At 32.8% G+C, this 17,724-nt stretch overlaps 2 protein-coding genes across 7 annotated transcripts; both read right to left on the bottom strand.

Moving 5' to 3' along the window:
• Nucleotides 1-1,732: 1,732 nt before the first annotated feature.
• LOC145727883 (sodium- and chloride-dependent GABA transporter 1-like) lies at nucleotides 1,733-10,492 on the bottom strand. 5 transcript variants are annotated; one of them, XM_081977736.1, is made up of 12 exons: nucleotides 5,886-6,015; nucleotides 5,761-5,827; nucleotides 5,427-5,693; nucleotides 5,107-5,370; nucleotides 4,401-4,500; nucleotides 4,216-4,348; nucleotides 3,924-4,162; nucleotides 3,366-3,582; nucleotides 3,105-3,257; nucleotides 2,673-2,876; nucleotides 2,169-2,336; nucleotides 1,733-2,107 (listed from the first exon to the last, which is right to left on the bottom strand). In XM_081977736.1, the coding sequence occupies exons 3-12, from the start codon at nucleotides 5,686-5,688 to the stop codon at nucleotides 1,961-1,963; spliced, it is 1,887 nt and encodes a 628-aa protein (XP_081833862.1). In that variant the 5' UTR covers nucleotides 5,689-5,693; nucleotides 5,761-5,827; nucleotides 5,886-6,015; the 3' UTR covers nucleotides 1,733-1,960. The 5 variants fall into 5 exon arrangements, with proteins under 5 accessions (XP_081833862.1, XP_081833861.1, XP_081833860.1 ...); XM_081977735.1 differs by lacking the exons at nucleotides 5,761-5,827; nucleotides 5,886-6,015 and adding an exon at nucleotides 10,308-10,492; XM_081977734.1 differs by lacking the exons at nucleotides 5,761-5,827; nucleotides 5,886-6,015 and adding an exon at nucleotides 8,842-8,995.
• Nucleotides 10,493-11,585: 1,093 nt separating this feature from the next.
• LOC145727397 (multicopper oxidase 3-like) lies at nucleotides 11,586-16,942 on the bottom strand. Of its 2 annotated transcripts, none has more exons than XM_081976926.1 (9): nucleotides 16,581-16,942; nucleotides 14,616-14,715; nucleotides 14,297-14,552; nucleotides 13,838-14,054; nucleotides 13,451-13,778; nucleotides 13,104-13,399; nucleotides 12,831-13,049; nucleotides 12,249-12,464; nucleotides 11,586-12,194 (listed from the first exon to the last, which is right to left on the bottom strand). In XM_081976926.1, exons 1-9 carry the CDS (start codon nucleotides 16,723-16,725, stop codon nucleotides 12,043-12,045), a joined length of 1,929 nt encoding a protein of 642 aa, XP_081833052.1. In that variant the 5' UTR covers nucleotides 16,726-16,942; the 3' UTR covers nucleotides 11,586-12,042. The 2 variants fall into 2 exon arrangements, with proteins under 2 accessions (XP_081833052.1, XP_081833053.1); XM_081976927.1 differs by lacking the exon at nucleotides 16,581-16,942 and adding an exon at nucleotides 14,769-14,787.
• Between the last annotated feature and the right edge of the window lie 782 nt (nucleotides 16,943-17,724).

Here is a 17,724-nt window from a genome sequence, read left to right as displayed (position 1 = left end):
TGGCAATTAATCTTAGTTAACTAGTTATTTGAGGTAAAAATAGTTAAAATGGGCTTTATTTCAGGATGAACGTAAGCCGACCATTTTTTATTGTTGGTGTAAACGTTAGTAAGGAGTTTTTATATGTAAAACAGTTTTTAAAAGCGTTTGTCATCTTGAGAAAACCAGCCCAAATGTTAAACTGCAAAATGGATGATAGAGTAATGCTTTTAGTGTCCTTAATAAACATCGATCAAACTAATCAATAAACATCACAGTCCTAAGTGGAGGTATTACGGACAAATTATGTACTCCCTCTTGTATTAATCAACGTTTAATTGGAGTTGCATATCTTGATTTGCCATGAAATCAATTATTGTACCGTTTAACGGATGATTTACTAAGTCGTAGGTCAGAATATAGTAACTATATAATTTGATTAACTAAATTGTTTCAAATCTTTCGGTATACAAATGTACTTTATTTTTCCGAAAATTTTTTGCAACTTAAACTTATGCAGTAATTATTTTGTACGATAACGCATGAGCTTGACTTAGATTTTTACTGTTCAATTAAAGTGACTGTGACTCTGGGGAATGTCCTTTCCCTATAAATAATATACGAGCTTTACCTTGCAGCGACTTCAACGAACAATATAACTCTATTGGGTTTAATTCAGTATTGAGTTTACTCAATAAAAGTCACCAAGTTGGAACTAACAGTATTGGTTTTTGTATTCTTGTGCACTTAAGCTAAAATCATATTTTAACGTTTAGTTGTCATATAAAAGAAATATCACTTAATCTCATTTTAAGCTTTCTTTATAAAACAGTCTAAGAAATAAACATCGCAACATGATGTCCAACACATTTTCAATTTCCAAGGAGAAAGACGCAAAACAAGTACATAAAAGAGACTAAATTAGGATTTATATCCGCACTCGTCTTATTTATTAGAGGCGAAAGCAAACGTTCTTTAAAGGCGTTCTAAGAAACGAGGCCTTAAGTGCTTTCCCCTTTAATTTGCTGCTTACGTTTATGAAATTAACGTTAGTCGCGTTCAGAATGTTTTCCTTAATTTTTCCCAGTGTGGAAAGTTTGGAAATTTAGAAATCCATTACTGAAAATCCTGTTATGCCTTTCGCAATTTGAATTCGTCCTTGGGGTGGACGTTCATCGGTTTTCCATTAAAGGCCTTTGTTATGTTCTCACTCAGATGACTATCTTTAGTCACGTTGATGAATTCGTTACGAATGTATAGTTTATTTTCGACGACGGAAAAGTCAATACAAATTTACAATAATTACTTTTTTTACCGATTTTCGTAAGTAAATCCATCTGTATATAACTTTTTACATCCTGAAATATAACGCCTGAATGTTTTGACCTACAGTTTTACGACTTTTGGCCAACACATTTCTAAAACATTAACCGCAAACCGAATCGTCCAGGTTAGTGTCCCAGTCCGGCATTTTAATTTCCCGCTGACTTCTAGCATTAACTGTTTAAACCTTTATTGCTGGATTTACTACGTCGTGTCCAGAATATAACATCAGACTTAATGATCCTGGATTTATATCTCGTTTGAATCATTTACGAGCCGACTCTAAAACTCATTACTTTTAATTTCGGGTTCACCCCAGAATAATACCAGGTTTAGCACTTCCGTGCAAGTTCGTCCATTTTTTATGCATGATGTTGTTTATTATGAACTAGGGACAGGGTGGTTGAAAGGTTAGTTTAATAAAGCCAAATTTAAAATTTCTAGAAGTTTTTTTAACCTTAAAATTGTCTACTACTGATATTATATTGCAAAGCTACTTATTTCTAAAAATGACAATATAGAATTATTATCACATGTATTAGGGAAATTGTATGCGTCTTGGTTCTCTAGATCTAAAATTATAGGAACGTTTTGTTTTATTCCCAGCTTTAAAAAATACTGAAATAAATTACGGATTCCGTAACTAATAAAAAAGGGGCTACGCCTCCATTTTTTCGTTTTGTACCAGCGAATCGGAAGGCGTGATCAATCCGACTTTACTTTGAGTAATCATCTGTCCGGTAGTTCTATCGCAAATCGATATTTTCCTCTGTTTTATTGTAGGAATAATACCAGCCTTGAAGTTCTGTACAACATAAAAAATGACTTAGAAATATCTAGTAACAAAACAAAAAAGATAATTTTACCTCTATTATTGAGTTGGGCTCCGTGAAAACGTAGTAAACTGCGTAAACTGGCACCCAAAGCATGGACGAAAAACTAATTCCCAAACCCACAACGTTGGCCCATAAGGGGTAGTTGTAATCGCCGTAACGGAGCGCCGTATATTCCATGCATTGTTCCACAAATATCACCTAAACGGTAAAGAGGTTAATGTAACTGGGATTAGGTGCGGTATTATGGTCATTAGGACTTTCGCGATTTATTGACGTAATTTTGCGTTTTCCACTTTTGTGCTGCTCGTTTAGCAAACATTTAAAACTCATATTAATATAAATGTGCCACGAAAGGTTGATAAGTTGCACGAAATATTTTCGTAGTTAAACGTATCACACATTGTGTTGTTCAAGTTTTATCACATCATTTTGATCTATAATAATTCCAAAACAGAGTTTAGAGTTTCAGTTGCTGAACCACAAATGTAATTTCTCCCGGGTTGCAAATTGGGGTTTAATCAAATACAAACTTACAGCAATAACAATAGGAGCACAATATTTCCAGCAAATCCTCCAAAACCAATTAGGACGAATTCCCATCATCTGCTCGACGCAATCGCATAACTTGTCGACCCCAAATGTCCAAGATATTGCGACGGTCTGAAAGAAACAAACCCAAAGCAAAGACATCCCGCTGGCTGAGTAATAGTCCATTAGTTGAAAAATGTACATCCCGCCCTGAAAAGGAAGATAAACGTCCTTTAATACTACAGTGGTTAGCCAGCAAAACAATGTTTCACTGAAACTATCCCGAGGCAATGCACTCTAACATAAATCACTATTTTTCAAGTTGGTAATTGTTCTGAAACATTATGACGTATATGTTTCACGACAAATTTCACTTATCACCTAAGTACTAATTTACTAATTGATCCTTGCAAGTCTCAGTAATTAATAACTACTCACATGTGTTACCATAGGAATTCCTAGTAGGAACATAATTAAACAAACACAAGCTGTAAATGTTTGACGATGGGGCCTCAACAATGTAGACCAATTGTCTAATAATCCCGTGATGAATGATTCCACAAGGCAAAATGCGCTGTCTACACCCAGCAACTGTAATCAGAATTAATGCAAAATTAGATTTATCATCCAACTTAATTGAGGCCAACAGTTACACGAGAGAGTGCTTTTGATTGAAACGTACTTATACTTTACACATACCAGTAGCATAAAGAAAAATGTGATGGCCCAAAACGGCGCTCCTGGCAACTTTAAAACTACCTCCGGATAAGTTAGGAATACTAATCCTGGTCCACTTTTAACCACATCTCCTACATCCACATTTTGTTCACGCGCCAGATACCCCAATATGGAGAAGGTTACTATGCCGGCCAGAACTGATGTCAAGGTGTTGACAACGCAAGTGATAATGGCATCCCTAAAAGATATTTTATCTCCTATTTCCAATATATGATCAATGATTTACACTTTGGTTGAGTTAAATTTAAACAGAAACTTGACACTGTAATCTTACTGTATGCAGCATTTTACACTTACATAAATTAATTAAACCCTGCTATTCTTACAACAACAAAAAAGACTCTATTAACCAAGTCGGGGTCAAACATAATATCCCGTTACTTGTTGAGCGTTCCTTGAGGAAATACTTCCGCTTCCTTCAGCCTAATAGCTTTAATCAAAATCTTAATTTTGCTCTTGTCTAACACTGTAGGTAAACTTTTACAACTAACTTGGTGCACAGAAACTGGCTTTACTAACCTGTAAGAATTGTGATGAAACTTGTTATAAGATCCCAATGCTGGTAAAGCTCCGCAACCAATACTGTATGCAAAGAAAATTTGGGATGCTGCATCAATCCATGGTCCTGGTGTTGTTAAGACATCCCATCTTGGGATAACGTAGTAAAGTAACCCATCACCAGCTCCTTCAAGGGTTACGGCTCTGATTAGCATCACCAAGAGAATTCCGTAAGGAAACAAAGCGGAAAACCATATAATCTAAAATTGATCAATTCATATTTGAAAGTAAAAGAAGATGTAGACGTAATTACCTTCCCGCTTTGGTGTAACCCTTTTCTTAAGATAAAATATACCATTAACCAGCCGAAACCTAAACATACGAACAAGTTCCATTGTAGACCACCAATTTCTTCTAAACTATTTGAGATTCCTAATACTTTATGACTGAAATGAAGATTATAATTAAATTATTATTTACGGTAAAGTGAAGACCTACTCAAAAAATTCTTCGACAGGAGAAAACTTCCTGGTTGAATTGGTTAGTAAAGACGTATTGGTTTGGTTTGTGAAACAGTCAATGGTGTTCCACCAGTTGCCTGCAAAATGAAAATTTCTTTCAAAAGACAAATTAGGCTTTAAACAAAATAAGTTACTACAATCCTGACAAATCATTATGAAAACATTCCGGAAGTGTTATCCGGTAAACGTAGGTAATCACTATCTACATAGATTAAACTTAGCAATAACCTCAAATTATAGTTCAACGTTCACTGATTTTTATAACAAAAATAATTGTGTTTTTCTGTCATTAGTATCAATACAGGCAATTGTTTCCGGTCTATACGAACCAGAGGTAATTGATTTAACTGTACAGATTTTTGCTTTAAATCTACTTTGAAAATTTACCATGTATTTGTCTATTAGCTTCACTCAATGCAATTAGGTGTTATAATTAACAACCTGTGATGTAAAAATTAGTGGGTAGAACAGCAAATTTGTAAAATAGAGGTTGATACGTAATTTAATTTGCACCAGGAGAACAGATGTTTTGCCAAGAAAAAGTTCAATAGTATATTCGTTTCAGGGTTATCCAGACCTAAAATGAATATACGTCATAAATTGTAGTTTATTGTAAAGTTTACTTTAGCGACAATATCGTGGTTGCACACATCCGAATATATTGCTAAAATAAAGTCACTTACCGCAATTTTGCCATGGCAATTCCGGTATAGCAGCAAAAGTGCTAATTATATAAAATAGCGTCCACGCTATAATAATGCAATAGTATACGTCAAGCAGGAATACTATAGTCATAGTGGCAAATCCTACTCCTTTTAGAATAGGGCATAAGTGACCCACAAAAGTCATCCCTCCTGAACCTAAATACTGGCCAATAGCCACCTCTTGGAAGAAAAGAGGTATACCACAAACAACCATGGCAATGGAGTAAGTCACGAGAAATGCACCTGAAAGTATAAGTATTAGTTATTTAAATAGCTGTTGAGCAAATGGTAAGTCTCACCTCCTCCATTTTTATAGCACAAATACGGAAATCTCCATACATTTCCTAATCCAACTGATAAACTTATACAAGACATTAAGAAATCCAACTTGTTGCCCCATCCTCCCCTGTCATCGGGGTCAGCTGGAGGCATCCGATATGTAACCGATTTCCGATTATCGCCCTGTTTGTCTTCATCCAAGTGTTTCTGCTCTCCTAAAGTGAACTTCTGACCATTTTTCTCTAAATCCCGCTCGTCCACCAGAATTAATTTGTTGGACATTTTGTCTGAAAATTACAACAGCATTTCCACTTCAAGGTTATAGTGTACGTAAATGAATGTAAAAAGTCTTACTCAAAAAAAAAATTAAATTGCACACCAAGGCCTGATGGTGAAACTCAACCCCGCTATTTGATATTCCCTGAAGCGGAGGTTTATTAAAAATAATAGCCTGTAATCTAATACTTATGGAGCTTTACCTTTAACTATACAAAGCGGAAAAGCGTATTAAGGATATATGCTGCATTGTTCGTTTATATTGCAATGCTGCATAATAGTTAATGGAATGTTTCAAGCCAGATTTAATTTAGATAAAACTCAAATTAGCACAATCATCAAAAAATATTTACCATAAACTACTTTAGACATACTCCAAAATGCATTGTTATTAACTCCCTTATATAACCAATACTGATGATTTGGAACTAAGAGGAGTAATTAATAAAGGTTTATTTTTAAAATTTGGCAGTATAATAATGTTATATTGGGAGTGTAAACAGTACTCGGTTGCCCTCGGTCAGGAAGATGTTGATTTTCGCCTACTCAAAATTGATCCGAACTTGGAACATTTACAATGACATTATAATTAAAAAATCTATAATTGTTTAAGGTCTTGTGATATCTGGCTGTTCAAATATTGACTATTAGATATTTATTTGAATTTAATAGCATTAATCTCAAATATTGCTATTAAACAATAAATAGCAAATAAGAAGAGCATATTTACAAAATCAGGGCGAAGCTACAGTAAAAACTGATCTAGTGCAAGGGTGAATCATATATCAATAATTTAAAAATAGCTTTAAAACCATCCAGAAGGCATTAAAAAACGATGAAACAATTTTTGGATTATTCTGCTAATTTAAAGTATTTCAAGACACTGAAATACAATCTAATGTAGTCTTTAGTGATAATTTGTAATGTTACTTAAATGCAGGTCCCAGTAGTATCCTGGAGAAGTATTTTAGAGTTAATGTCGTAATTTAATATCCAGTTTAACCAACCCAATTTCTTACAAAAACTAGATTTTATTAGAAGTAATCTGTATTAGCATTATTATTTTGTTGTGGAAGAATTTTGATTATTCATTTTCTAATAAATAAATATCAGCTAAAGTTTATGTAAAGAGTTGTAACAACTCTGAAATCACAAAAATGTGCCTGTAGAGCTAGATGAAATCCATTAAAGGCACATCAGCCTCTGTGTAAAAATATTGATGTAATGTGTTTATATACAGAGTGATTAAAATCCAATATACCATCATTCTATCCTTGCTAACAAGTAATACTTATAATAATTGATTTAAGATCAATTGGCGATTATTAATGTTGGGAATAAATATTTCAGGTACTCATCGATAATCCGTGAATTAAAACACATATTAAAAGGCAATCAAATTCCACTAGTGATTAAAATGATTATAGTCAAATAATCAAAATTGCAAAGTGATGAATTTACTTGAAATTACACTGAAATTGGACAGTTTCACTTCACTTTTAACTATATTGTTAACTTATTATTTATTAACAAAATTATAGATAAATGTGTATTGGCGTTATTGACATTGCTTTCAACATCAGTTTAAATCAAGTCACGAAAATTTCTTTATTTCCTTCCTAACGGAAATAATGATCAACCCATTCCTAGCAAATTGCTACGTTTACCAGAAATGATTGTACACGATCAGAATTTACAACGTTTTTCCCAAAAGGTCAAGATCGCATTTTTATAAGCTTGTCAAAAAAGCACAGAAAACTTACTCTATCATAAACATATTATTGTTATTACAAACTAAAACTGTATGACATCAAATAGCAATATTGTTATTCAGGTGAATTAACAACAGGCCTTGATAAGTGTCAAAGAATTCATCGTTACATATTTACAAACAATAGAATAGAAAGCGTTTCTTTCAAAATGTGGTACACCATACCAGGTAAAACCAGTTAAATCTTAATTGATTTGCAATAAACAAGACTTGATTGCAACAAAGCACATCAATCAGCACTAATTGTTAAGCCCACCAACAAAAACTAATTTGACCTTTATTATTGTCATTTTTATTAATTTTGCGAGCAAAGGAGTTATGAACAATTGGTTTCTTTAATAATTGATATAACTGTAAACAGTTAAAGAAGGACAAGATTTTCACCAATACCTTGACATTAATGTGGCACTACTTAGAAATTTACTAGTTCAAACATGATTTATGAAACTGGTGCAATGGTAAGGTTTAATCAGAATTGCATCATTCAATGTCATGCTTAATACGGATTTTAGCCCTGACTTGGGACAGCTAAATGCATAGTATGTAACCTGATGCTTAAACACGTCACGTATTTATGTCTGGATTTATTTTAAGAAACATTTACCGCTAAGTTCGAAGACACTAAGCAAAAAATCATTTACCTACAAACATGGAGAGGTTAAAATACAAAAATATTAATTAACGTACTGTTACATGCTGGTTTTTCATTCTACATATAACAAAATGGTTAAACAATTTAGATTCGTTAAGTGAAACAGCTGCTTATAATTAAGAAATCACTGACCTCCTCTTTGGAAATGATCTACAAATAACGGTTCATCACAGTCTAAACACAAGAAACAATAATTAGGAACACATAAGCTGAATAAAGTGTGTTCCACTCCATTCACAGCTTTTGGCACAAACTGTAAGTTTCTACTGCTAAATTTGCTTGAGCAACGTACGTTTACGAGGTACAAACGAAAAATACGCCTTTAGTACCCATTTTATATCTCCTTATATTATTTTACGCCACTGTTTTACGCTATCAGAAAATGCATACGTTATGGTTGATGGTCATATTTGTAATCGCTGATAATATTCATTCATTACATATAACATTCATTTCAGCATTTTACGTGTTTAACTTGAGGATTTATGTGTACTTGAGGATATTTGCAGACAAAACGTCATGCCATAATCACTATTGACTTAGATAGGTAACGGAAATTATCTGAGGCTTCCAAATATTTAGAAAAACATTTAAACATTTAGAACTTCACTGGTAACTCAAGCTATTTTCTGATGAAATACTTTGTGCAATGAGATGAGAACTCCACACTGTTATCTATTTGCTTTAGATAATAAATTAAAAAAGACGTCAAAAATCAAATAAAAAAATCTCTTACCTTGGAATTGTGTTCAGTCATAAATAACTCAAAAAAAAAAACTACTAAAAAATGGTCGTCAACTTCAAACCTAGAGGATGATCGTATTGGAATAAGATCAGAGCGAAACTGATTCCGCAAGTAACAATTCGCTTTGAAGTAATTTACGCGCCATCTGTTTACTAATTGGACTGAAACAGTTTAACTTTTTGCAACACGTCAATCAAAGTAGGAAATATTCGGTTATTGGCAGTTTTGCTGCAATCCAAATTGAAGTTTTGGTCAAACCTGACCTTTGAATCCGCTCACTTTCAAATCACATAATGTCTACGTTATGCACTAGTTGATTGAAAGTTCCTAATCATTTTTTGTTTGATTGTTGCAATTTTAATATGCACTAGATTGAAAACTTTTAAAACTGGAATTTTCAGTATAATATATGAGGAATTCCTTCTTGAGCATTATGGTGCAATTGGTTAAAAAAGCAGTAACACTAAACTAATTTAAGGCATTGTTTTGTTAACTTTACCAATTACACAATTGTTTTAAAAAAAATAATTTTTTTACTAAGAGTCATTTGATTATTTTTACCAAAAAATCCGTATTAGAGTAGTTAGGTTTCAAAAAACTGAGATTGTGTCAATGTGCACTTAATTTGCATTGCTTTATCGTTATTCTTATAAGTTTATTTTTTTATGTAGTACATACTTCAAATAGCACGTAATTAGATTTCCTGTTCAAATACGTATTTTAATACTGTTAGAATAAACATCATGTTATCATTTTATTTCAAGAAGCTAACCCATTGTAAAATTACAATTACTCGTAAAACCTCGAAGTTAAAATCAAATGATTGCATAGTCGCATTGCTAAATGTTGCTCTAAGAGTTGTTTCTACTAACTTTTAAAAAGTTGGCTGGAATGCAGGATAGCACTAACCTAAAATTTCGATTTCACGTTGTGAAACTAAATTTAATCCTATCCCCTATTTTTAGATACCGAAAACGAAAACTGACCAACACATTTTTAACTTAGTTGTCTGGCTTTCCACCGTTTATAATTTTTAGTACAAACAAAATGTTGTCTCAAATATCCATTTAAATAAAAATGTATGCGGCTTGTAACCTTGTTGTTTCGACTGTTAGTGGTTTTTCCAACAAGTAAAGTTTTTTTAGCATATTTAACAGAATAATCTAAAAGTAAAAAATACGTGAAAAGTTTTAGAGAAAAAAGTGTTATTTTTAAGGCTATACAAACCTGAAAAAAAGCATTAAGCCAAAACCTTTTAAAGCTTAACAATTACTATGAAGCTTTTCTGATAGTAGAAACTTTTATCCGTAACATATTTTTTTTTAGTAATTACAAGCTTAACATGCATAATATCATTAAACTGTTCGAGTTTTTATTCCACAAAAATATGACCCGATATCTTGCATAACGCCACTAAAAAGCAATAGTACTAAATTGTGCATTAAAATCCAATTTACCTTAGTTAGTTATTGTTCCCCGAAAAACTGTGGTTTCACAAGCAAAAATTATGCATTTTGCGATAATAATTTGTATTGCACCACAAAGAATAATTAAAGCATTATTCTTAGAAGGTAGTAAAATGGATTGCACTCACGGTTCACAGGTAACACTCGTCTGAAAGGCAATGATTCTACCTAGCTAAAAGATTCTGACTTTTAGTAAATCGGTTACTACCTGCCTAAAATGGTCCTTAGTACAATAAAACCTACAACCTGTTCTTTTATGTGAAATAACTTCTCGAATTCTAATGCAAGACACACTGTATGCAAGTGTTTTTTTGTGGAATTCTCTGCAGTTCTTGTAATTTTCATTTTTGAGAAGGTTACTTACTTTGAGTTTGAATAAAAAGTTGGCAATGTCTCTTGCAATGCCAATCTAAACAGTTTTTTGTATTAGAGTGGCATACCGAATAATTTACTTTGGTTTTTCTAATATGTTGTATAAAAAGATGAATAGCAAAAGTAGTAAAAGTCGGTCACAGGTTCGTTTTAGTAACAAAAACGTTTAATTTACACCTAATGAGGTACTTACGTATGTAACGTCGATACTAATTACAAAATTCAATTACCAACACATTTTTAGCACGAAACACAATAATGATAAGATAGTAAAGGAAATACAAGCATCATACATGCTAAATCTTCTCTCCAATACAAATATTTCACCAACATCTAAATTTTTATTTTTCACAAAACCATTAAATTAATTTGATCAAAAAACATCAGCAAAATATAGCAATTGTCAATATGGTAATATGTATGCTGGAGCAGTGCAATCATCTTCAAGCAATTAGTCAACTGATTAATCAGAACAGAAGAAGAAACTTTATCAAAAATAAAGTGATTTGATTTCAAACGTTTACAATAACATTGGCTTAGAATGTATTATTAGGTCTTAATGGTCATTTTTTGATTTGGGTAAGTGTCAAGAATATTATAGCAAAAACGATCTGCTTTTCAATCAGTGAGAAAAGTGCTAAAACTTAATTAATTCAATTCTTCCACCAACTGAAATTGCTTCTTGATTTTATAATGATCTGGACCAAGAATGTCAGCCAAATAAGTTGATATGTAGACTCAGATTCTTCTGTAAGAACATTTGGCATCTGCCATAGCAACTGGTAAAACAGTACAACATAAAGATTTACATCTCGACCATCATAAATTAAAAAAATTATAAATAAGCAGGAATGACACCAAACATGTGACACTGAAATACAGAGTAATTAAACCATATTTTAACATAAAAAAGTATATTTTTATCTTCAGAACAACTTCATATACAAAACAATCAAGTATATACACAAAATTTATAACATTTTTACAAACAATAAAACATTTATATCACATACATTATTATTTATGAGCTTAAATCTACGTAGGTACTAAACGGAAAACTTTGTCATATATGTGTATTTTCCCAAGGGGATAATTTATCAATTTATGTCTCTTACACGGTCCAATGGCCAACTCTAAGTAAACCCGATAGCGTAGCAACTTTGAAATCTATTAGATTATTGATATGGACTTGCACAGAGCGTCCCGTCACATTACGAAGTTCACAATGCTTCAAACAAGAAAATGCTTTTAAAAATGTAGTTTCATAAAAATAAATAGTTAATCCATTCATATTTTATATTGTTAAATTGATACGTGAGTTCATAAAATGATCGACACGTGAGTTCATAAAATGTTACAATAGGAAAAAGTCCGGTCCTATGTAATTACCACAAGTTGGAAAGTTTGAAGGTGTGGAAACCATTTCGTGTCGTTCACCCACTTCAATTACCATGTCCAGTCCTTTACTCCACCCGTGCGAATTTTCGTCTCTTAACATCCAAATTCCTAGTTAATAATACAAATTACAACCCAAGAGAACAGAATGTGTAAAAAACTCACCCGGATTATTAGCTAAAAATCTTAAAATTACTACTCCAAATTTAGGAACTCTCACAGTATCTTTTAGAGGCGCGTTCCGTAAATTTCGTTTTACTAAATCGTCGTTAGCGTCCAATTCCAGAACTTCTTTTCTGGTTAAAGGGCGATCGAATTGCCGATAACCGACAATATAAAAGTGATTTCCGTGAAAGTGTAGTATGTGCTCCTCGTTTCCTCCTAATAAAATATTCGTTATAATTGTGTCGCTGCAGACAGTGGCCAAAAAAGATAAGATGACAAGTTATGAATTATATTATTTAAACAGTAACCATAAAGCTAATAAAAACCAACCTAGCTGAATCAACTGTTTGCACAGAAGGGTCCCTACAAGGAAAATACGAAGTGATAATTAAATTTAAATAATGAAAACAGAGTGAAATAGAAATCACTTGACTCTATTAAATGTAGGTGTCATTCTGCATATTTTAATTTCCTTATTCAGGATGTTTGAAGCTTTTTATTGTAAATAGAAAGTGCATTTTACTATTAACAACACTAAAAGACGATAGATATTTTATTCTCTAACTAAATAAATGAACTAACCTTGATCAATTAAAATAACTTCAACCGACTGTCCTAAACCAACTGTCTCCAAGTGAACACACTCACAAATCTCCTTGTCCAAACATTTTTCTGGAATACTCTGATCATTACATATGAATGAAGAAGATATGTCCATCGGTTGGGTCAGTAAAGGTGAAGACGGATAAACAAAAGTCAAATTGTTCACTCTGTATATTTTCTTACGAAGATCTGCATAACCTAAAATTTATCATTGGCTCACTTAAAAAAACCAGACAAAAATGCTTAACCTACCGTAATCTGACTCTTTTTCTGCATACTTATAATCAATCTCCAAAAAGATTTTCTTATCGACATCCTCTTTTCGCAGTTCCTCGGGCATTTTACTTAAAGATTTAACGTCTCCCAAACAAACTTTACCCGATTCGGCTAAGCAAAGAGATGTATCAAAATGTCTTTTCAATTTGTTATCCTTTTTATCCTGATCACTTCCAACTTGGCGTCTCTTCTTCTCGATTGGTTTGGATGTTGATGGATTTACATAGTTTATCACAGCTAAACCATGCAAATCGTGATCTTTGCAAGTAGACCTACATTGTTACACATGATTTTTTGAGTTTTTCTTGGTAATAATACATTACCGGACTTTCAGGTAATACGCTCCATATTCCTGGTTGGTCTTTAAGATAAAATCCACCCTTTCCCCTTTAGATAAGTTGATAGAGCTGACTTCATACGGATTTGTGGGATTTCCATCCAACTCGATTACTTTTAATAAATGATTGTCTACACTCAAGTTGACGGGACATCCAGATAAACCGCTAGTATAAGCTGTCCTAAACCTATGTCTCTTGCCGGGTTGAACATTAAACATTGTTAAGGTAGATCCCTTTTCGCTGGGAGCTTTACCATTTAAAAGTAGCGCTTTCGATAAATCTTTATCTCTTGGAGTTGGGTGATTGAAGTCACCTGGAAATGTTCGATTAGCAACTTTGCGGCTGTGCTACAGTAGTGCTTTAATCGCTTACCGGACCATTCGGAAATGAGGATCACATGCTGTTTGGAGTCGATGTCGTAAAGTTTGCGATTAGGATCAATGCGTTCCGATTTTCTGACAATAAGGGCACCGAAGAGACCGTTTGATCTGTCAGCGTCCATGTATGCGTGGTAAAAGTGAGTTCCTGCTTTTGAGGCTCTAAATTTGTATTGGAATGTGGTGTAACTTGGAATAGGACACTGAGTAACCTAAAAAAAAACTCTACTTAGTTCATATTCAGTTAATTATTATCAGCAGGTTTGTAAGCATACTTGCAGGACATCGTGTATGCAAAACGTAACTAAACCTTATTTGCCTGTTTATTTCTAGTGGCTGGGATCTATACCGCTAAACCAAGTTTTTCCAATAAAACAGGAAATTTACAATATACACATTTTTGCACAGGACATTAAAACAGAGAGATCTAAAATACTATATAAAATCTTTTTACCATTGGTACGCCATCCATAAATGGGGCTTCATTATTCGGCTGCCCTCTCCAATGCAATGTGACACTTTTCCCAGGTATCCTGTTTATAACATCAACAATCAGAATATCGTTTTGGCAAACTTGAATAGGAGGGCCGGGAATTTGCCGGTTTGCAGTAACTATAGCTCGAGGGTTGCTTTCTTCAGTCATCTGGCAGAATATGTTGTTACAGGTAGAAAGGGGATGGGACGAATTATTTCGACAACCTTGGCAAATGCTGAAATTTTGTATAAACTATTAGAATTTTATTAAATAAAACGTATTATGTAAAGTAACTTACTGATTGTCGGTGTGATACATTTCAATCTTTAGTTTCACTCTACAAATCATTGGCCAGTCTAGTTCATGGCATGGCCTATCACAGGATTTAAAATACTGACCTGAAATTAAAAATACTTTTCAAGCAAGCTAATCATGTCAAAAGTAATATTACCCCAAAAACCATCAATTTAAGATGGTGTTAATGAATTTGGTTGTTCAAAAAGGCAAACATTGAATTTCTCCATCAGTACCGTGTGGGTTTACGTAATGGAGGTTTGGCTACTCAAATATTTTCCTGATTATAAAATCACACCTTCGTTATTACCATTATAACATTGTTGTTTAAACGTAAGTACTAACAATGAGGTTAAAAATATTGGTTAACTATTCATTCATTATATTCATGATAGAGAAATTGCCTATTAATTCTTAGACCTGATCTTTAGCCTCCTATACTGGGTGAAAATAAACAAAGCAATGAATTTGTCCTTTCGATTAAGTTCATCAGCTTCAATGATATGCCCACATCTGATGCAAATGAAGAACCGTTGGAAGACAAGTGTCGTTTCTCTTAACTTTCTCTCAGGAAACCATAATTGGCGATATTGTGTTAAAAGTGCTAAATTAGTCGTAATGGTACTGCAATTTTAGAAATGCATACTTGTTGTTAATTGTACTGGGAGCAAAGGTTATTGTGTTGCAGTTTAATTGTCTAGTCACTACTTACTAAAAGTAACAATATACTGCAATGTGGATACTTATTTTTGGGATAAAACTTTTATCTAAGAAAGGTCAAGTTTAAAACAAGAGCAGTCGTAAAAGCTGTGGTGTAAACCTGTTTTTACCCACCACTATAAAACTTTTCTCTCGCTTTTATATATTATTTTGCACTTTACTTAAAACCGGAAAATCAAGTACAGGAGATGGATGGAAATTTTCTATTTTATTACCAAAATTTTAGACTTCACGGACATTTTGTACCAGATATTTTTTATTGCAAATTCATTAATGCTAATTTGTTTGAAAATAACACTCCAGTCTCTCTTATTAGCATAAAATATACAAACACAAACAGTTGATGTACAGAATATATTTAAGCGGTGTATGTTTGCATGTTTAATTATTTAATCTTCTAATTTATTTGACTCTAATTAGTGATTTCAATTGAAAGCATTGAGCTTCCTGCATGCAAGAGAACAAATATTCTATCTATCCTAGATAACTAAAAGTCTATCGTAGATAAAAGTAGAAGTTTACTATCTATTTTATAAACAGTATTCAAGTATAGAGAGTATTCAATATTTTCAAAGAGCAAGACGACAAGCAAGAATTGACTTTATTATACGTATATTGGTTATTCTGTCTTATATTCACTTGCTAAATGGAAACTATCAGTGCTAATGTTTGCAACGATTTTAGCATGTTATTAAAATTTTATTGGTACTTAGAATCATTAGAAAGAGTATACATTGTCCTATTTTCACTTGGTGGTAAGTTGGTTTGAAAAATTATGAACCCACATAAACATAAAAAAATAGTTATATTACTTTTTAAAATAAACAATCTTAACACAGTTTTTGTATCTCAGCAAAATATATGGAATTGTTAATTATTTAGTGCAGTAACATTTAAGGTAACCTTTAGCATTAAAGGGTAAGGTGAAAGCGTATAATATCTTCAATCTTTCTTCCGAAAGTGTCCCTTAAGGCAGTATTTTATGTACCTAATTATTTTGACTCGTTAATTTTATCGTAACCGACCATTTAGTCTAGATATCCAAGTTTTTTGATTACTAAAAATTACATTACCAAATTCTGGAGGTTTAGCCAAATTCTCTTCTTAACGTTCTTCAGAACTCAAAGTTTATGGTTTATGGTTTATGGAAACTAAGCCTTCTTTAAATAATTTTAGATTAAATAAAGCGAACCTAATATTAACGAAAATCCAATATTATTTTCTGTTAAAATGGTATTAAAAAACTTACGGGGCATCGGTGTAAAATAAATTACAGTCAAAACCGCCGCTGCCATTCCTAAGACTATAGACAGTCTAATTAGAACGTTCTGACTAGTGGACAACGGGGACATCTTGATGGTCTGATTATTGTTCTTCTCCTCCAATTGCACCATAACAAAAAGTACAAAACCTTCTATTTCACACTTACGCGCGTTTGATTATAGAAGCTACTCTACTATACAACTACATAACGTTACTAATTATTATTACCGATAAAGTACACTAGTATAGTAAATTATTAATATGGCATGTCGTTACGTTAAAGCTAAAAGTTTACACTGAAGAGTGTTGCAAATATTCGTGTACTTCACATGCCGATATTCACGTTCACAGCGTGGAAATATTACGAAAGAAAGGTGGAAGGAGCGATTGAAGAAACAACGACCAAATGCTGGTATGGGTGGGTAATACCAGGACGGTATGATTACTAATTGACTTAAATTTCAAATTATAGTATCAAATGTTGTTTCACCAATCATAAAAGAAAAGAATTTCTTCTTCTCATGACCCAACCATTAAACTATATTTAAAGGAAAGCGGTAAATTGATTAGAATGATGTTTTACATGCATTGAAGCATCTTGGTACAAAAAAAAACGATGTTACCTGGTATCTTTACCAAGATTACGTCATGAAGAACACAGTCGTCTGACCCACCAGCAAAAGGGAAAGTATACATTTACAAACATAAAACTTTTGATGTATAGTCCGGCTTGGGGACAGCCGGAAGCTGCGATTGCATAACTCATTCGGAAATAATTATGTATTGCTTTCTTGTGTTTGTAAATATGAAATACCTCCGAAATATCCGTTGTAAGTTGCAGTTACATAAAAAAGAATGAAAACATTCTCAAACTCCTGACCAAACGAGAAATTTTCTCTTAAGGAATTTATTCCTACAATCAGTTTGCAAAGTCGTGAGGCCCCAATCAAAATAAAATGCGAATTAACCGTAAGTAAGGTATTACCAACATAACGTATCTACAAAACGAAACTTGCTATACCATTAGTGGCTAAAACCTGTTTGGTTGTGGAATTTCTAATTAACTTGAAACCATATAATCAATTTTCTTATAAATCGACCAAAAACAAGATTTCTCCATACTCATATAT

The sequence above is a fragment of the Ips typographus genome, linkage group LG4 (assembly GCF_016097725.1).
Source record: "Ips typographus isolate SLU linkage group LG4, UJ_Ityp_2.0, whole genome shotgun sequence".
NCBI classification, from domain to species: Eukaryota; Metazoa; Arthropoda; class Insecta; order Coleoptera; family Curculionidae; genus Ips; species Ips typographus.
This window is presented reverse-complemented; position numbering and strand designations above follow the sequence as displayed.